The following is a 21,843-nucleotide window of genomic DNA, read 5'->3' as shown; positions in this document are numbered from 1 at the left end:
CACCCAGACACCCCCTTTGTTTTTTTAAAAGATTTTTTAAAAATTTATTTGACAGAGAGATCACAAGTAGACAGAGAAGCAGGCAGAGAGAGAATGTGCTATTTAAATCAATCTATCTATTTTTCTTCCTTTCTTTTTTTGGTTGGACCTTATAGCTATATTTGGAGCTGTAAAATATAATGTACATCCTGTGTGCCTGAGATAACATCTTTTTTTTTTCTTAATTGCATTTAAGTTATATCCTGTATCTTCTCTTTTCTTAAATAGGTAAAAATAAGTGACTAAAGAAGCATATCTGGGAGTCATCAAACATGTCGCGGAGAAGGTTTGATTGCCGAAGTATTTCAGGCTTGCTAACTACAACTCCTCAAACTCCAATGAAAATGGAAAACTTTAATAATTTTTATACACTTACATCTAAAGAGCTGGGACGGTAAGGAAATTTTATAATGTGTTTTCTGTTTAAATTAAATTTTGGATTTCTTGGTCTATAGTTCTATAAAATTCACTTGATCGTTTTAAAAAATGATTAAAAAGAAAATCATCATCTCTGCTGTTATTATAAAGGTCTAATCTTAACTGATTTGGAAATCAACTCTGTAGAGAGTTAGTGAGCTTATATGATATGTCCCACCAGATTCAGAGCCCAGAGAGGAGGTTGGGGTTCTCACTGGAGGCTGTGCATGGAAACAGAGAGCTTAGAATAGTAGACTGTCAAGTCCAAATTGGGGCGCTGCCGTTTCCAAACTTTGTGACTTCAATTTAATTTCTGTACCTCTTAGTACTGTAATTTCCTCATATGAGAAGTGGGAATGAAGATAATTGTATCTACCTTCCATGGTTGTTATGAGGATTAAATTAGTTAATCTAATTGTGAAGAATTTAGTAGAATGCTATCAATTTTTGTTAAAAATTTTTTTAAATTCCTAGGATATTGTACTGGGCTAAAAACATAAATGAGAGTGTCCTCCTCTTTTTTCCTAAATTAAACAAAAAGAATTAACTCATATTTGATAATATAATTCTGTATGATGAAGAATGCATGTTCTGGTAGGTAAAACACTGTACTTAACACTAATACTGATCTGTTTTGGCCTAACTAGAGTGTTAAGACCAAGGGGTGACCTGAGATTATGAGACCATTGCCATTTAAATATATACACACGTTGTAAAAATATACTAAGTTATTTGTTAAATGTTTAGCATCTTTGAACTTTAAAGACATTTAACAAAGAGTTGAAAGATGGTGATCTGTTTCAGTCTTCAGTTTGATTTTAGTTCTGGAGACAGATGTTTGCTTAAATTAATATGGTTTACTAAGTCCATGTTTGTATTGATAGATGTATAGGAAGATAGTATGATTGATTTTTATATTTGAAAGTCTCAGTGTGGAAATAAAAGCTGATTGAAGGGACTCCTGGGTGGCTCAGTTGGTTGTACGACTGCCTTCGGCTCAGGTCATGATCCTGGAGTTCCCGGATCGAGTCCCGCATAGGGCTCCCAGCTCCACAGGGAGTCTGCTTCTCCCTCTGACCTTCTCCTCGCTCATGCTCTCTCTCATTGTCTCTTTCTCAAATAAATAAAATCTTTAAAAAAATAAAAAATAAAAAAATAAAATAAAATAAAAGCTGACTGAACCATGAAAAGTAATTCTTGGTGATCTTTTACGTGACCGGTAACGACATGTCCTAGACTTGTCAGATGCTGGGTGCAGTCTTTTGTTTGCAAATAAGGTTGATAATACGGACTTCATTAAACTAAGAACTAAATGTGAAAGCATTTTTCATAATTCCTAGCATATTTATTTATTTAATTTTATGTGCAAAATATTTGGTGCTTTAATGGTGTATTGAAAGATACAGTTTTCAAACTTTCCAGAATGTTTCTAAGAAATTATTTAATTCTAAATCTGTAATTTTCTCTGTATTTTATTTTATTTTTTTAAAGATTTATTTATTTGACAGACAGAAATCCCAAGCAGGCAGAGAGGCAGGCAGAGAGAGGAGGAGGGGGAAGCAGGGTCCCTGCTGAGCAGAGAGCCTGATGCGGGGCTTGATCCCAGGACCCTGAGATCATGACCTGAGCTGAAGGCAGAGGCTTAACCCACTGAGCCACCCACGTGCCCCTATTTCTCTGCATTTTAACAGGAGGAATCAGTTTCTTTTAGTTGCTTATGTCTTACATGGAATAGTTACAGAATCTTTGCATTGGAAGGATTTGGGTGGTCAGTGGTCTTTTACTATAATTCTTTGTGCAGCAGTCTTTCCTACGATTTTCCTGACAAGCACTTTATCCAGCTTCAGTTTGAATGCTACAGTGATGGGGAATTCATTACCTCATGATGTGTCTGTTCCATTTTGTGGGTACCTTGGAGGCACAGAAGGTTCTGTTTTCTGCTCTGCTAACATCTACCCAATAGATGTAGTTCTTCTTTTGTACCTGCATGTAAGGTCCATGTGAAAATCCTTCAGAGATTTGAATATGGTTAAACACTGCCAGTTTCCTTAAATGTTCATCTTATGACCTAATTTCCAGACAGCCTTCTTTGTTCTAGTTACCTTCCTCTGGACCACTTCATATTTTTCTTTGTCAGTCTTAAGAAGGCCTAGAGTGGACACTATTGTCAATATCTTAACATCTAGATTACTGTAAAGCTTTATTGAGGTAGCTTAAGATTCTCTTAGGAGTTTTCTTTCCTTTTTAAAAAAAAAAGGTATGTGAAATATATACCATATATATTATATTAATAAAAAACGGATTAAACTGGAAGTCAGTTGACCTGTCTTTACTCTGGATCTAAAGTTGTGTGATATACTTAGTTGTGTGATTTCCTTTTCATTAAGAGGAGACGGTAGACTAGATGTCTCCAAGTTTCCTTCTATTGCAAAAATGTTGGGAAACTGCTTTGAACAGGTAACTGACTATGAAAGTCTTGAACAGTACACACGTTAAAGGGTATTCTTTTTTATATTTCTAAATTACTATTTTAATGGGTATATGTACATACATTTATTAAACTAACTTTGCAAAATAGGGATATCATGTGGCTTGAAAGTCTACAAAATATGTTTTCTACTTTGGGAGTTTTGGAGAACTTAAAATTTGAGGAGGACAACATTAATAATTTTAAATGATTTTATAAATGAGGTACTATCATAACAAGCATAAACTTGAATCAGGTATATTTTTTAACATTTTAAGGCAAAAACTCATGATAGAATCTTATTAAAACAAATTCAGTTTGCTAATATTCAGTTTGCTAATATCTTTAGGAAAGAGACCTAACGTTATTCTTTAAATTGGTATGGGCTAATGAGTCATGTGGTAAATTCAAATATTTCTAATTAGTAAAACTTAATCAATTAGAAATCATGATCTTTCATGACCAATAACTTCCTTTAAGTTCTTCTAATATTGTTACCAATCTTAATATACAATACTAATATAAAATGAAAATTAGGTTTATAATATTGTTTTTCCTGAGGCTTTATAAAGTATGTAAGCATAATTCAAGCATGTAGTGAACTACAAAGTTCTTCAAATCAAGTTGATCTTTCTAAATCCCCTGTTTTTTTAATTAATTTCAAGATAGTTTTAGCACACTAAAAGAAAATATGTAAAAGTTTTTATAGTTTATTTTAGACTGTTCTCAAGAAACTTAACATTGTTCCTGTTTTTTAACATATTGGGCAAGTTTTTTTCCACCGCTCCCCCAACCAAGGCAAGGTTCTTTAAGACTTCTTGTGGTTAGAAGGGTGAGGCAGATGCAGAAATAGACGTCAGCTTCCTTTTTGGTTTACCCTGCCCCCCTCCTTTCACATTTTATTGTCTATTCTAGAATGCAGAAGGGTAACTACTAGACTTTTTCACTGCTGGGAAATCTAGTCAGCTTTGCCTTTTAAGGGTATGAATTAAGTATTATTGTTAAGGGGTTTTAATTTTCTTAAATATTTCTGTTAAATTTGATATAGGAACATAATGTATGTAAAAGATTGTTTTTATACTTCTCAACCACAATTAACATTTTATAATGGGAAACAAATACTTTTTTCTTCCTAAGTCATCTGATAATTATGGTAATTAACAGTGTATTAATGAATATATATGTAAAATGTTATTGGAATCTTAAAAAAGCTTTAAAAAATATAAAAGCTTTAAGCACAGGACACAAAATATCATGGTATATGGTCTTGTAGTAGGTGCATCATAACTCCTGCATTCATTCAACAGGTGTTTCAGTTCCTGTTATATGTTAGCAAAGCGTAGATTTTATAATAACTGTGGTAATTGGGACACACAGAGTCTCTACCCTCATGGGGCTTTTACTTAGTCATAAATACTGACAGATAAATAATTACCAATATCATTTGGTCACCTTTGTACTGGATTAATGAGTTGTGTACCTGTTTAAGAAAGCCTCATAAGAATACATGAATGAATTTAGATAAACAGTGTTACTAGTTAATTTTGCTCATTGTTCTTGAGAAAATTCTGGCTTGCAAATATAATCGTAAAATCACAGCAGAGTTTAATTGTCACAATTGGTAGTATAAACTGGTTGTTTTTTTTTTTTTTTTTTCAGATGGACAGTTTTCTTGGCTAACTAGTTTCTGTTTACTAAGTTTTACAAGGTGAATTTCTTCATAAAACCCAAAATTTCCTTTCTGTTTTAGACACGTTTTCACTTCTAAATCTAAGTGAGAATTGGCAGAAGTGAGTTGTACTTCTTAAAAAAAACTATCTTAAAGGGAGGAATTGTTTTGCAGTGGTTAGAAGAGAAAGCTAGGAATTCACATTCCATAGTTTAATTCTTGGCACTCCAATTCCATATATGACCTTTCAGGAGCCATTTAATCTTAGTCTGATTCAATTTATCCAGTATAAAATTTATAAACATGGGTGGTTTGAATACAAAGTCGAGGCTGATGACCTTTTCGTGTACTCAGTGAAATACATAGATCTGCATTGCTTTTGCCATACAGTGAAAAAGTACCTTATGGTTTAAATTAGACATTCCAAATCTTAAAGGAAAGTTCTTTCTAAGAGTCAGGTTTGTGCATGCAAATTTATTGAGCTGATGTAGTTTTGGTCAATGTAGAGCAGTCAAATTATAGCTTGGTCACTTTTTTTTTTTGGTGTTAGTAGCTATACTTTTCCAGCTTGGTTTCCAGTGCTTTTCACTGGCACCAACATAGAAGAAATTTGGAAAATAAAGAGTAGGTATCTTTGTCATCCTGACCCTTGAGAATAGCAAGTAAAATGCAGTCAAGCAATTTATTTTGTCCCCCATCCCCACCCCAAACACCAAGTTTTCCTTGCCAGGCACCTGATATGCTGTGTTAGAAGTAGAATTGGGGAAAGAAGGGTTGTGGAACAAAAGTTCCTCTCTGAATACCCTTTATTTATACCTCATTTGTTAGTATCTACAAAGCAATTTGAGCCTTAGGATACAGGTTCTTAGTTGTGGGATCCCTTGGACTCAGGTTTTGAAGATTTGTAGATGGGCATTGAAATCTAAAAACCCTCTGGAATTGTATGTACATTTTCTATTTAAGGGCGTGTGTACGTTTTTTGGGTAGGCAGTCAGTAGGCTTTATTAGTTTCTTCAAATAGTCTTACTCAAAATAACAAGGTCTTTGGGGAAACTAGGTTTTGGGGATCTATAGGCTTAGAACACACATTTGCCGGTATCTTTTTAAATTCTTGCGGAGATGCTAAGCATGTCTTTTGGAAAGAGCCGAACACATACTTATTCTTAAAGTGATAAACATGACTTTAATGGGTAGCTATTGAGAACTATTAAATTTTCTTAGTTGATTGTGAAGTATTTCTGGATACATATACCTTTGATATCTGTCACAGGCTTCATAGACCACTGGGCGATATTAAGATATTTACTGGTAAAAACAACTGCTAAATTAATGACAGAAAACTTCAGAGATTGTTAAAAGTGGTGTTGAAAGGCAAAGTAATTACACTAAGAAAATTAAATGTCAAATACTTATTTTAATTTTTTGTTTTTGAAGGAAGCTATTTTGATTAGAGAGTTAGTGTGGTACTCTATTAAGGGTACAGTTTTTGGAAGTAGACCAAGATACATATACTCTCTGGGGTCTGTAAAATGGAATATCACTTACTATATAGGATTGTTATGATATTTAAACACAAAAATTTATATCAAGAATATGGCATGGTGTTGGTATGCAGAGAAGATCTCCCCCTACAATGAATAATGTATTGAATTAATAGTGATGAACAAATACAATTCTGTCTTATCCTGTTATTACATTTGCCGTTTTCATTTTTATGTGATAGTACTATAAATTTTATAAAAGTACATGTAGTATTTGATTCGGTTAAGAAAAAATAGATAAATTTCTAATGGCATAGTTGTTTGGAAGGATTAACTGAAGTTGAAGTTTTAACTGTGTCTGTATTATACTAATATTGTTCTTTATGCAAACATTAAAATCGATTATCTCCATTTTCCCCAGAGGAAAATTTGCTGTGGTTAGACAGTGTATATCAAAATCTACTGGCCAAGAATATGCTGCAAAATTTCTAAAAAAAAGAAGAAGAGGACAGGATTGTCGAGCAGAGATTCTACATGAAATTGCCATACTTGAATTGGCGAAGTCTTGTCCTCATGTAATTAATCTTCATGAAGTCTATGAAAATGCCAGTGAAATTATTTTGGTACTGGAATAGTAAGTATACACTTTAATAAATTTAAATAAATTTATTATACTTATTTTAAATGGTGGATAAGGTGACTTGAAATGTCAAGAACAGGAGTGATAAAAGTGTGACAAGAACTTGAAAAGATCTCTGTTGATAAAATACTAGAAGGACATACTGTATATTCAAATATTCTCATAAAACACAAAAACTAAACAGCAGAGACACATGGGGCATCTGGGTGGCTCAGTTGGTTAAGTGTCTGCCTTCAGCTCAGGTCATGATCCCAGGGTCTTGGGATCAAGCCCTGTGTCAGGCTCCCTGCTCAGCAGGGGAGTCTGCTTCTCCCTCTCCCTCTGCCCTGCTTGTGCTCTATCTCTCTCACAAATAAATAAATAAAATCTTTAAGAAAACAAGCAAACAAAAAACAGCTCACACACAAAAACACTGAATGACAACACAACATTTGGGGGATGTTGTACTAAGTAAATTTTCATTGCTTTATAACATAGAAAGTTGATGAGTTTTTGTGCAAAACTATCTGATGGATAAATAGAATTGAAATCATTTACATATTTTGTCCATCTACTTGAAAAACACATCCAAGGTGGCTTGTTTTAACAAAGCAGCTGCTTGTCTACTACTTACTGCTTCTAGTTTCTGCTAACTTCTGCAGTTTGTTTCTTGTGTTATCTGTTCTTTCCCTCCTGTTTGCTCCTCCTGATTTTCCATTTTCCATAGCTCTACCTACATCCCCCTTGTATGGGAAAAATGGCAATCCTACAAAAGACTTTGGTCAGCTTGCCAAACTGAAAAAGAAGACATAGTCTGGTTGGCTGGCAATCATAATATTTGTTTGATTTTTTTTTTTTTTTAAACAAACAGCCCTTAGGATACTTTTACTAGTTATAAAAGTAATATCTATGTATTGTGTTAAATTTAGAGGATATAGAAGATAGAAATCATATGTAAATTGTGGTTACTCTTACGGCATATTCTTGTAGTTGAAAATTATTCTTATTTTTTAAAATAAAATTGTGAGTTTGGGAGTACTCTATTGTAACTCTTTTTTTTCACTTAAGAATATATTATGTGCATTTTTATAGGTATGATATAATATTTCTAAAAATGAATTTTAATTTAGGAAGGACTTTTTAAATTGCCTTTAAAAATCTGGGTAAGAAGCCCCAGATTCAGAAAGGCTAGATGTTTGCTAGGCTTGGAATTAAAATTTGTTGACTCATTATAATAATAATTAATATTTACTGAGTATTTACCATGTGTCAGACACTGTGATAAATATTTATATATCTGCTTTGATCTCTAAAGCATCTGTTGTGTCCAGTAATTTATATGGCTTATCTAATTTAATTCTTATAGCAATCCAGTGAAGCAGAAGCTATCACTATTCATCATGTATCATTGTATTACAGTAAAGGAAACAGAGGCAACATTTTGTCCTAATTTATGCAGCTAGTTAGCAGCAGAGCCAGAGTGGAATCCAGGCAGTCTTGAATTTCAGGAGGTACCCCTGTAAGCAGCCTGCTCTCTTACCTCATACATCCCAGACACCAGAGAGAGCTTTACATTCTTTTTCTTAGCTTTTCTTGTATTTTTTTGAATTTTTGAATAAGTGGAGAGTTCTGGCTAGTTGAATTAAATTTAGTGAATGTGTGCTACATGGACTGAATTTTGTATTGACAGAAAGGAGAAGACCACATGTATGAGCAGCTCAAATCAGTCACTGGGTTCTTGAAAACCATCCTTCCTCCATGTTCTAATCCTTCAGTCATTCGACTCTATCTCACTTTTATACCCTGGATTTTCATATCTTAATAGGGGATATAAATCCATATTCTGTACAGTTTTCTTATATTTCAAATTATTTGATCTGTTTCTTATCAAATAATTCTTGTTGAGCAAAGAACTCATTCTAAGAACCTAAGCATGATCCCTTCATTTTATTTGCTTATGATTACATTAGTAATATTGTCTGAAGTGTCTTTGCAGGAATATTTAGACCACTTTCTGTTTTAAGAGGGTTTGTTTCATTCAAACTAAATAGTGTAACCAGAAAGGGAGGGAGTAAGGGTATCACTGGCAGCCTGGCCTGGGAAGTCCCTCTTCCCTCAGGAGACTCGGAGCAAGGCTGTGACAAGTAAACATCTGACCTGCAGACCACCAAGGGTAATCTGTATATAACGATTCATAAAGATTAATTTATTTTTTTGTAGGTGAACATGAATTTCTAATATTGTCTCCCTATATGTTATTTTCAAGTTCAGTTCTAAAACTATAAATTTTATAGCAAACTAACCTTTTAATACTGAAATTGTCTTTACTGTGATACCTTGAGACAGGTACTAGTTTTTTATGAATTTTCTTAGAGTTTCAGGAGTTGGGGGAATTTGAAGTGTAAGTATAATTGGAGTTTTCACAAGTATCCCTTACCGGCTGTGCCACACAGTCTTCTCTGGAATATGGTAAAGTGCAAGACAGCAAATCTCTGCAGCCTCTCACTGGCACAGATTGGTGGAGACGGCTCAGTTACCAGTTCAGTCTGTGATGTGAAGGGCCAGTGCTGTAACTTTCAGTGTAGGGCTCAAACTGACCGCCATTACCATTTCTTCTTATACCTCCTAATACACATGACATGCTTCTCCTCTTGACAGTCAGTGAGACTTCTGAGTTTCAATTTCAGCTGCTCTGAAGAATGACTGTCTATTCCATCATTCATTCATTCATTCATTCAACAGACTTTTACTGAATACCTTCTACATGCCAGACACTTTCCTGTTTTACCACATAGAACATGCTTTACTTGAGATATTCTTAAACATACCTTATAAACTTATTGAGTGATCTCCTAGATTTTTTTTTGCATTTTTTAGATTTCATCCTCAGGGGGAAAAAAATCTGTTGAATTCAGTGATTTTTATTCAGTTTTACAGATGGGAAAAGCCAAATAAGTGATCCTAAGTTTTATTGCTGGTAAATAGCAGATTTGGGATTTATATTTATATTATTTGATTCTAAACCTAGGGACTTTTTTCTGTGCCTTTGTAAACATTTTTTAGATTTTCAATTCTTTTTAAAAAATAATAAAAGATTTGTGAAGCTGCAATACAGGGTATTGATTAAGACTGCAAATTTTCTTTTTTATTTTTTTCAGTGTTCCAAAATTTTTATTTATGCACCACACCCAGTGCTCCATGCAATACGTGTCCTCCATAATACCCACCACCAGGCTTACCTACCCCCCCCCCACTCTCCTCCCCTCCAAAACCCTCAGTTTGTTTCTCAGAGTCCACAGTCTCTCATGGTTTGTCTCCCAATAATGCAGATTTTCACCCATATCATACAGCTTCAGATTCTAGTTACCCATTTACCATGTGACCTTGTACAAGTAGCTTAACTTCTTTGTACTTGTTTCTTCATCAGTAAATTGGGAGTAATAACTAACTACCCCACATGGTTGTCATGAGAATCAAGAGATGATATTTATCTCTCTCTATAAATGAATAAAATGAAGAGCCTGAGCTGAGTTCAGAGTGTTAGCTATTATTTTTATCGCATCATTAAAACTATATTATTGAATTATAAAGCAATTCAATTTTATTATTTATACAAGTATTGGTACTCAAAATTTAAAATATTCTTGTTGTTTACTTTCTTCCTTAAAGATCTCTCCCACCGTCCTTTCCCCCAATTTCTTAAGTGCATGTATCTATACGGAGAGACTAAAGTTTAGATAGCTTTGTCTTTTACATAACAGTTATACAGTATTTAAAAGTCGTTTTTAGGTCAGTGATTTTTCAAGTTTCTATTATTTGAATTTTGTTTCAGTGCTGCAGGTGGAGAAATCTTCAACTTGTGTTTACCTGAGCTGGCTGAAATGGTTTCTGAGAATGACATTATCAGACTCATTAAACAAATACTTGAAGGAGTTTGTTATCTACATCAGAATAACATTGTACACCTTGACTTAAAGGTAATGTAACATATGATCCTGAGTAACACAGCGTCTTTGCTCCTTCTGCTCTCGGGACACGTAACTGCAGGCTGGGATGGCTGGGGGACAACGGCCAGGTTGCGCGGCTCTGTACTGCCGTGCTACTCCTCGTTTACCCGCGGGCTGCACGGACTGAGATCTGTATCGGCAGAGAGGAGGAGACCTTATGTGTGAGCAGCACAAAGTAATCACGGTCTTCTTAAAAACCACCATCCCTCCATGTTCCAATCCTTCAGTCATTCTGCTCCATTTCCCTCTTCCACCCCGGGTTTTCTCATCCTGTAAAACGGGCCGCCTCTAAATACTCTAGTCGGATTTCCATCTCTGAAGATAACCTCCTGCTAGTCCTTGTTTCTTTGCTCCCTAATGTCTTTTATCTTTACCTTGAGACTTTTAGTCTTTTGGCTATTTTTTTTTTTTTTTTTTTGCCCCAAGACCATTCAGGCCACTTACTCCTCAAGCCCTGAAATACCCCTTAAACTTACTGTTATATTATTATCCTTTCTCCATATCCTTCCTCCTCAGCCATCCAAAATTTCAGTCAATCTGTGTCTCATTTTTTGAACATTGGACTCTTCTCTTTCTATACACTTTCCCTATTGCATGATCCATTGTCCTTTACTATCACTTTCACAGTAATGATGATTTCCAGTTCTCTTACCTGTAGCCAAGACTTCTCTCGTAAACTGCAGATAGATGCCTTTGGGATATCTCGTAGAAACTTTAAAATGTACATATGTCAAATAAGACTTTTTATCTTACCCCGTTTTCAAAAGAAAAAGAAAATCTGTTCATCTGTGTTGGTCCCCCCCCGCCCCCGCCCATTGAGGAAAGGTAGTATTTACCTTAGACCTTATAAGACAAACAGGAGCATGTTTTTTTCTAAGGAGAGTTTTTTCTAAGGAGGATTTTTTCCTAAGGAGAGACCAGTCACATGTATTACATAATACCACACAGCACTTGTAGTCAGGGATGGCAAATAAACTTGGCTTTATATATCCTATATATCCAACTGTGGTTGACAACAGTAGACCTAATTACCCTTGCCTCATCTCTTTTAATGTGTCTGTGACTTAATAATAAACAAGCATGGGGTTTCCCAAAGTCAGACTTCTGAGTCTTCTCACAGACTTGGGAGCAGCACCTCAGCAGCTGTATGGTTTATGACAGTGGCAGGGAATTTTGCAATAGACCGCAGTCCGTTGCTTTATAAAGCAAAGTCACATAGTTCTGAGAACTGTATAGCTGAAGCCTCCCATACTTCCATATCTCTTATTGTCTGAGCTAAAAACCTGGCAACAGTCAGACCCAGAACCATCATACTATACTGGACCATTTTCTGTTCCCAGAAATGTATAGGTTTTTTATTCCTTCACCTTCTTTCATGCTATTTGCTAGAGCGCCTTTCTAACTGACATGCTCCTGTTTATCCTGTAAGGTGTAACTTAACTATCATCTCTACAGGAAAAGCTTCTTAGACTTTATAACAGGCAGGGGCACCTGGGTGGCTCAGTGGTTAAGCCTCTGCCTTCAGCTCGGGTCATGATCTCAGGATCCTGGGATCGAGTCCCACATCGGGCTCTCTGCTCTGCGGGGAGCCTGCTTCCTCCTCTCTCTCTCTCTGCTTGCCTGTCTGCCCACTTGTGATCTCTCTCTGTCAGATAAATAAAATCTTAAAAAAAAAAAAAAAAGACTTTATAACAGGCAGAATTAAGAAGTCTTGTCTTTATTACTGAGTGTATCTCATAGTCAGTTAATCAATCCAAATATTCATCTAACTTCTTTTTTGTCCAAACTAATAATCCTCTGAGTGTATTTTTAGCTTTATTTATCATTTGAGTATAAAGCTTTTCCTAAATAAGTAGTTCAGTAAATATTTGGTGAATGACTCAATGAAATATGTAATAACTAAACACTTAATTTACCTTTGATCTAAGACTAGTATTCTTTTATTGTTGTATATTACTTACCATTTTTTATTGTGCTTTATTTAGCCACAGAATATATTATTGAGCAGCATATACCCTCTTGGAGATATAAAAATTGTAGATTTTGGAATGTCTCGAAAAATAGGGAATGCTTGTGAACTTCGGGAAATCATGGGAACACCAGAATACTTAGGTAAGAATTTCTTTTTATTTTCTACACCATTTTGAAATATATCAACTAAATGAGACCTCTATGAAACTATATTTTAGAGCATGTAATTCCAGGATATATTTAGTTCAGGTATTTTAATGCATTGAAATTGGGTTATGACACATTCAAATGAACTCTAGCGTATAGAGGATTATTTAGACATTCCCAACGATTCATAGGACGTTGGACATACCAATTCAAAGGTTAAGGTTTGTGTGTAAAGGCTTAGTACATAAAGAAGAATGGATGAAGGGGAAATTAGGGAACAGGAGAAAAAGAAAGAGGGGGAAACAGCCAGATGGTCCTTTATTTTGTTTGAAGCCTGGCTGTTGGATGCTTGTCATTTCTACTTCTGTCCTGGTCCCAACTCTGAAGCTGTTTACAATATACATTATCTTCAGTTTTGCAAGAATTGTTAACAGGACTGCTTACTATGTGTTGCTGCTGTGGTAAAAATGTAAGGTTTTGCCTAGGATTGTAAAAGGAGGATTTTTGAAGAAAAAGATGCCCAAGAGAGCCCAATATTAGATAATCTAAGGATATTGTACTGCATCAATGAATTAGATCATGCAGATGAAAAAATTAAGTTCTGTAAAGCAGCACATAAAGTATTTTAAAGTATTTATAGTAATAATATTCTTAGGCTTTTTTGTTGTTGCTCTTATGATATTGATATCCCCATGTGTGAGCATTGAAAAGATAAAACTAAACAGAACAGGTGCTTCTCAACAAGGCAACTGACTTTCCTGAAATGAAAAACCAAGCAAATTACTAACTTTTGAGTGCTAATAGGGGCTAGAGTGTCCTAGAATAAATGATGGTAATTATAGATAACACAGCTCACAGAAGTATGTGTCAGGTTGTAGATTGTGTGACAGACAGAGACTGACAAATATATATGACTCAAAGTCTTTTTTAATAAAAATGTTAGGGTTTAGGAAATGATTTCTCTTTGGAGAAATTATGAAACCATACTGTGAAACAAGAAAGTTATTATTCAAGCACAAATTCTAGTTTGGACTCGACTCTTTTGGAATTTGTGATAATGTTTACAAAATATAGAAAATTTATTTTGCACTTAAAAAGCTGGCAGGGAAGGAAAAGATGGGAAATTATTTGCATAGGAATTTAGGTTTTTGATAGTTTAAGAGGAATATTTGATCTACTTGAAAATTTAAAGCACTTATAGGAAGCATAATTTGCTCATTATGTTATTATAGATACATATGATTTTCTTTATCCTGAAAAGAAAAACTTAAATTAGTATGATAAAATAACATTAACTCTTTTTTTTTTTTTTTTTAAAGATTTTATTTATTTGTCAGAGAGAGAGGAGAGCGAGCGAGCACAGGCAGACAGAATGGCAGGCAGAGGCAGAGGGAGAAGCAGGCTCCCCGCCAAGCAAGGAGCCCGATGTGGGACTCGATCCCAGGACGCTGGGATCATGACCTGAGCCGAAGGCAGCTGCTTAACCAACTGAGCCACCCAGGCGTCCCAATAACATTAACTCTTAACATAGAGTAATAAAACTAAAATTTTTAAAACAATTCTAGTGTCTAAAATTTTACTTCTTCCTAATTGTTTTTCCTAAGATTGATCTTAATGATTAAAAAAAAAAAACCTACATAGCTAGCTACTGGTCACTCCAAAACTGTTATTTGTACCATTTGGCTATATAATTTTCTCAACATTAGATATGTTTAAATGTCTAATCACAGGATAATTAATCATATGCTAAATTTCTATTAATTTGATATTAATAGTTCTTTAAAATTAAAACCAGTTTTAATTATTATAAAATGGTTTTCAGGTTTTTAAATTTGAATTTTATTTTTGCTTCAGCTCCAGAAATCCTGAACTATGATCCTATTACTACAGCAACAGATATGTGGTAAGGTTTTGCTAGTTACCTAAATGTTTTTGTTATATATTAGGTACTATATATTTTAGGGTTCTTTGATTCCAAATGTAAATAATAAGGTTTTCTGTAAAAGGTTGTTTTCAAGTGTCATTAGTATGCCACAAGAAAACATTTACCTGTCCATTCTTTTTAAGTAATACTTTGGCTGTGAGCCAAAGGTACAGAAATAAATAGGAAAAATCCCTTTCCTGAAGGAGTAAAAAAAACCAAAATAGTTGCAGTACTGTGCAACATGTTCTGTAATAAGGTAATGAGCATAAAGGAAACAACAGACAAGCACCAGATGGAAAATATCTGATCTAGGTCTAGAAGAACTAGGAAGGTATTTGCTACGCAGAAAACTGAGGTTGGGTTCATGCAAAAGTTTAGTTTTATGAGATGATATCTCTAGGGTATTGTGAATTTTTGTGGCAAGTGAAATGATATTTTGAATATCAGATATCATAGGGAGTAAAACTGGAATTCCTACTGGAACTTTAGGTGGGACCGCAGTGGGGGCCGACTCCCCAGGCCAAGTGGAAGAGTTTAGACTTATTCCCTGTGTTCCATGTAACTGTAATCAGCTTGCCAAGCCGACCGTCCTTGGCTAAATAACTGGGAAACACGTACTGCATGTGTTCTTGTTCGGGCTCCTGAGCACCAGACTTGTCATTAATATATTTAAGGCCCTGAAAAGTTTTGCAATGAAAAAAAAATCTGCTTGCCCAACTTTGTGCTTTGCCGAACTTGCTGACTCTGTTTGCACAGAACTCCTGTTTATGTCTCACAGATCATTACTGTGTCATTGATACCTTTTAGGAAATGCTGCCTTCAAGCACCGTTGTGTTTTCAGTAACAGGTGTCCGGATGAAGGGCGGACTATAGATACCATGATACATATTTAATACATTATATTTATAATTATGTAACACAACATGCATTCCCCTCATGTTCTTTTTCTGTGAGACAGACTTTGAGATACCAGTTATTTTAGTTTTATTAATATAGAAAGTTTGAAAAGCAATTTAAGTCTATAGATGAACTGTAGAAGTTTTGAAGAATATGTTAAGTATCAATTTTACTTTATGTAAATGTTTTCAGATTAACATGCATTTTAAGTTCCCCTCTTGTCCCTTATTTCCTTTTCAGGAATATTGGCATAATAGCATATATGTTGTTAACCCATACATCTCCATTTGTGGGAGAAGATAATCAAGAAACGTACCTCAATATTTCTCAAGTTAATGTAGATTATTCAGAAGAAACTTTTTCATCAGTTTCACAGCTGGCCACAGACTTCATCCAGAGGCTTTTAGTAAAAAATCCAGAGTGAGTTATAACATTAATTTGTTTAAGTACTGTTGCAAAATGAATGTATGTCTAATAACATAATGAGTTATTAGAAGTATTCTGTCAAGTTTCAGATAAAATGGGAAGAAAGGTGGTGTAAGAGATCATTAGAACAAATCAGTAACTTCAAACATAAAAAATATATAAAATATGTAACTGGAAATTCTGGAGTAAAGAGAAGATTTGTTTTATTTCTCTCTCAACCTGCTACTAAACCCTGAATTCCCTAAAATAATTAGAAGTAGGTTTATAATACACATGGCTGGCTATGACATACTTGGTTGTGAATAATTTGTAGACAAGTAATTATAGTTATTTGGTAAGTATCAGTTACTGATTGTCAAATCTTTAAAGGTCAGAGATACTTTTTGACCACCTGCAAAAAAAGGGACTTGAAACTATGACTTAGGACTCTTAACTCTCTCATTGGCAACCTCAGAGCAGGAAAAGAAAAAACTGACCTCCCTTTTCTTTACTCAGATCTGCCCCATTTACTTTATTTTTTTAATTTTTTAAATCTTTTAATTGTGTTATGTTAGTTACCATAAAATCCATCATTCCTTTTTGATGCAGTGTTCCAAGATTAATTATTTATGTATAACACCCAGTGCTCCCTGGCCTGGCTAAACTTAACACAGAAGCTGGGATATAGTGCCTTGGGCTCCGATCCTGGTTTTGTTACTTGTCAGGTCTTTTATCTCTAACAATTACTTAATTGCCTGGAGGACTCAGTTTCTTTCTGTTTAAGAAAAAAACTCAGGCATAATGCAAGTCCAAACAAATTCTCACTGGCCATTTTTTGGACACAAATGCTTATTTAGTAATTGTAGTAAAAATATTGTTTGCTTCTGATTATATGCAGTTTTAAGCAGTCTTCATTTTCATTTTTACTTAGTTTGTAAAATTTCTAAAATGAACACATTCATCTTCTTATAATAAAAAAGGAACAAAATTTCTAAAATGAGTACATTAATTTTTTTGTAATCAGAAAACAATGAAATTAAAATGATCATAAAAAATTAAGTTAAGGGAAGCCTGGGTGGCTCAGTCAGTTAAGCATCTGCCTTTGGCTCGGGTCCTGATCCAGGATCAAGTGTCGCATCTGGTGGGAGCCTGCTTCTCCCTCTGTTTGCTGCTCCCCTGCTTGTGTGCTCTCTCTCTAACTGACAAAATCTTTAAAAAAATGAAGGTAAAGCCTCACGAAGCATATGTTCTAATGGAAATGGTGGTTGTGTTGAGGTTGGAGTTCTAGGTATTTTCCTAACTTTTGACATACTGTGTTATTTAACCATATTATTTTCAAGAGAGAAAACAAAATGTAAAAATTCAAAATATTCGGTAAACATCATTCAAGAGCAGCCTTTATTTTCAAGACTTAACTGTATTGCTTTTAAGAGCACAATAACAGGGTCGCCTGGGTGGCTCAGTGGGTTAAAGCCTCTGCCTTCGGCTCAGGTCATGATCCCGGGGTCCTGGGATCGAGCCCCGCATTGGGCTCTCTGGTCAGCAGGGAGCCTGCTTCCTCCTCTCTCTCTCTCTGCCTGCCTCTCTGCCTACTTGTGATCTCTGTCAAATGAATAAATTAAAAAAAAAAGAGCACAATAATAATAGATTATATATGATATATGTTTTCTTTCAGAATTTTGTTTACTCAAGAGCTTTTATAATTTTACTAATTTTTATTTGTGAGGCTAGCATACGTTCTCAAGCTTTTTGATTAGTCTCATCCATAAGCTCCATGATACAATGAATTTTTCAGCCGATGTCAATATTAAAGAAACTCTAGGTACTCCGGTCTTTGTATTGTTATTCCCGTCTGTACTATGAGTCTGTGTTATTTTCATAATAAATTAAAAAATTAAGCCTATAGTATATCAAACTGCAGCGATTTCTAACTTGATATTTTAGTTCTAAATTTTCACTTGATGCTCTCTTTCGAAGGAAAAGACCAACAGCAGAAATCTGCCTGTCTCATTCTTGGCTACAGCAGTGGGACTTTGGAAACTTAATTCACCCTGAAGAAACTTCCAGTTCCTCTCAAAGTCAAGATCATTCATTAAGGTCCTCTGAAGACAAAACTTCTAAATCCTCTTGTAATGGAACCTGTAGTGATCGAGAAGACAAAGAGAATATTCCAGAGGATAGCAGCATGGTTTCCAAAAGATTTCGCTTTGATAACTCATTGCCCAATCCCCATGAACTTGTTTCAGATTTGCTGTGTTAGCACTTTTCTCTTTGAGTTATTTGGACTGAATTTGGAATTTGAAATCTACTGCAATGTGAGATTGTAGTTTGTAGCTACATTTATGGCATGTTTATATTGTAAGTGCACTTTTGCATAGAGGAGTTTAGGGAAGTGTTTTGATGCTAAATTACTAGTAACCAGCATAATTTCATTTCCTGTTCTGAGATACTAACCTTGCAGAGAAGAAATATTTCAATATATGACAAAAAATAGAGTTGTCCATGTGAGTCTACATGTTAATGAAATAATTCAAGTTCAAATGGGTTTATCAAAATGTTTTACAGATAAGGAAAACAGTGATTTGGGTTATATTATGGTTGAAATAAACTGAGCAAAATGAAGGCATTTGAATTTAATAGGTTCTCTAAGGTATGTCCTATACCATGCCTCTATTGACAAAATTTTGTTAGGATAATAGTGTCAAGTTTAAGAAAAATATGTACTATTTTTAGATGCTCAAGGGATTTTTACATTTGAAAATATTTTAATCACAAATATTTTGAAACTGCCTACGATTTCCAGGATATATAGTCTGCTATATGAGACATGTCCTTTTAACCAGAGCAAAGAGGGAGTGAGAAACCTGATTAGGAATACTCTATACAAGTTGAAGCAGAAAAAAGAGCAGCGTGGCATCATTTCTTTTTTTTAACTCAAATGTCTTTTGCCCTCTCTCAACATACTTCAGATTTAATAAGGTCTGAAAGATGGAGAATTAGATGGTATTCAAGTATAGAGGATTTTCATATTCCAGAATTTCTGGGTAGAAGATACTTAAATAAAACTGACTGTCCTCTATTTTGGGTGACCAAACATGTTTATTAATTGAGTATAGAAAAAATGCTGCCTGATTTTGGCAACTTACAGAATTTTAGATGTTTTCTGAGTCTTAGGATATAAGGCAGTCATTCAGAGTTCTGAAAGTATGTGTAAAAAAAAAAAAATCGCAGCCCAGTAAGACTGTTAACTCAGGGCCAGAGTCCGTGACAGCAAGGTGGATGTGATCATAAAACCTGATGACATCGGAGTGCTTGTGTAGAATTCCAGCGAGCCATGAGGCTCTGCAGAAGGCAATCTGCCAGGTGGCCTTTAATGGTCTTCTGCTGGGACCACTGTTAGGAAGACTCTAAGGACAGCAGAGTGGCTGATGACCGCTGTGCTAATAGAGGGAAATTTACTCCTTTTTTGGTTATGTTTGATGACTTTGCACCTGGTTACTATTAAAGATTCTGTTATATTATCATGTTAGGATAATTGTAACCTCGTGCCCATGTTACTACATTTAAAGAAATTGTATTTTGACCAAAAAGAAATTCTCGAGCTCCCCCTGCCCCTTGAGTTATATATTACTCTAAACCTTTAACTTTCTGAAATTTGGTTAAGATTCCAAATAATTTGAAACTTTCTTAAAAAGCCATTTGGCTAAATGATGACTTCCTTTTAAATCTTCATCATTTCTTAAAGGAAAAGTTATTTCTACTTGTGTGTGCATATGTGTATATGTATAGGCTATGTATTTATGTATAGATGGATAAAATATAGTCTTTAGACAACTTTCTCTTAGAGAGTCTTTGCTCTACTATGTTATGTTCAACTCAGGTGCCAAAGGAGCTCTCTTCTTATGGATATGTAAATATACATTTAAATTCTTTAAGAAATAGTTTGTTGGTTCAATAAACTAGCCATTGCAGAAGCTAAATTGGGCTCTTGTATATCTAAAACTGATGAGTTTTTTCTAAATTTTTGATTGTCCATTTCTTTGCCTTCCATATTAAGCTATTGCATGTAAAGCTTGGTAAGCCATTGGTGAAAGAGGATTTTTATAAAAGATATTTTATTTTTAAATTTCTAGAGGAATTATGGCTTGGCATAAATAAAAAATAAAGAAAAAAATAAATGTTTGCATTTTAAATTATAAGCTAATTCTTAAAAAAATATTTTATACCAGTTTTCTTTTAGTCTGAAGAATCTTAAAATAGTTCATATGTCGGCCCTTAGTTAACAGAATACACAAAGTTGTAAATTTCCATACCTTTTTTCCTAATAATTTTTATTGTAAAAAAGTAACAAATAGTTGCACAAACAATATAAAAATTCATTTTTTTGTAAAAGTGAATTTAAATATTTTCACTGTTTGAAATGTGAAAATTAAATGAATATTTAGAGAGAAGTTGTTAACAAATGACTCAATTCTTCTCCCAAGATTGGAAAAAATGTATCTATCAAAAGTAGATGATATATCTCATTAAAGTAGGAATCTTAGCCCCTCTGAGGTGAGCAGATGTCCTAACACTTAAACACATCTGAAAATTAATGTTAAATTGTGATGAATTTATAAAGTTTAATAACTTTGCCTTTTGGATAGACAGGATTAAAAAATATAGATGACAGTTAAACTTGTCATTTTAATTTTTTTCTCCACAAAGTTAATTCTGAGCAGTAAAATTATAGTGGCACTTTAAGAACATAAGCAGTATGTGTTCTGCAGTCTATAATGAAATAAGGCACCTGTGTCAGAATGTATATCAATACATTGCTTCCTTTAAAGAAAGTCTTGTTATGAAAAAAAGTCAGCTGATCAATGATATAATTGATTTCCATTTTGGCACAAGTTCTTTCGTTTGCAATGAGTTGCTAATAGCTCATGGACCATATTTGGAATAGCATTGCTCTAAGCAACATTTATAAATTGATATTTTATAACTGTTTACATTGCTTCTGTTTATTTTTGAATTTTCCATTTTTATATCTGTCTTGGAAACTTGTCTTTATTCATTGTTGTATAAACAATTGTATTTTAATTTCAAATTGTATTAAAATCAAGTTATCTGACTTCCCATTTGGAGAAATAGTATCAATTTATAATTTTATAAGAGTTTAGAGAATTTTAAATTCTAATTGGAAATTTCACACAAATTATAACTGCCCCCATCTTTCATTAAATAATCATGTTGCTTAAGAATATTGACTGACATTATTATGAATACCCCAGTTTAAAAAAAAACTTATATCAACTTAATGATCCTTTTGGTTAAAAATTAAAAAGCACTTTTTTTGGTCTATGATTGTCTTTTGCTTTAAAGTATTTCTAAGTTTGTTTTTCTTAAAAGCAAACCTCCCTGCCTGAAGGTACTAGCCTTGACACATGTCATTTTGAACTCCCTCTTCAGTACATATCTGTTTATTAGATCCTGTCTGTTAAAAAGCCTCATAAATTTAAAAAGCCTCATAAATTTGAAAACAAGTCTATTCTGTGGTAATGCTAGATATTTTCAGAAAATGTCAGTAAATGGCAGTGTACTACATGTTGCATAAGGATGAATAAGGGATTTTTATTTACCCAGAAATGAGTGAACTGTTTCTGTTGGATTTTTTGTTTTTGTTTTTAGTTTAAATAAATTGAATTTTTAAAAAGATGAATAAGGGATTCTTTAAGAAATTTATAATCTGATTACGGACTAATCAGTTCATATAACATACTGTAGTTATAGCCTATAAAGTTCCCATAAACAGTGAATA

At 34.0% G+C, this 21,843-nt stretch overlaps 1 protein-coding gene across 1 annotated transcript in view; it reads left to right on the top strand.

Annotated features, from left to right (window-relative positions):
* Window positions 1-21,520, top strand: part of STK17B (serine/threonine kinase 17b) — a 30,097-nt gene extending 8,577 nt beyond the window's left edge. The window contains exons 2-8 of the mRNA XM_047720991.1: window positions 268-433; window positions 6,495-6,707; window positions 10,525-10,669; window positions 12,685-12,811; window positions 14,672-14,720; window positions 15,879-16,058; window positions 18,021-21,520. Of these exons, the coding sequence (XP_047576947.1) occupies window positions 312-433; window positions 6,495-6,707; window positions 10,525-10,669; window positions 12,685-12,811; window positions 14,672-14,720; window positions 15,879-16,058; window positions 18,021-18,303 (1,119 nt within the window). The 5' untranslated portion in view covers window positions 268-311 and the 3' untranslated portion in view covers window positions 18,304-21,520. The remainder of the gene's footprint in view (window positions 1-267; window positions 434-6,494; window positions 6,708-10,524; window positions 10,670-12,684; window positions 12,812-14,671; window positions 14,721-15,878; window positions 16,059-18,020) is intronic.
* The last annotated feature ends 323 nt before the right edge of the window (window positions 21,521-21,843 follow it).

The sequence above is a fragment of the Lutra lutra genome, chromosome 3, assembly GCF_902655055.1.
Source record: "Lutra lutra chromosome 3, mLutLut1.2, whole genome shotgun sequence".
Taxonomy (NCBI): Eukaryota; Metazoa; Chordata; class Mammalia; order Carnivora; family Mustelidae; genus Lutra; species Lutra lutra.
This window is presented reverse-complemented; position numbering and strand designations above follow the sequence as displayed.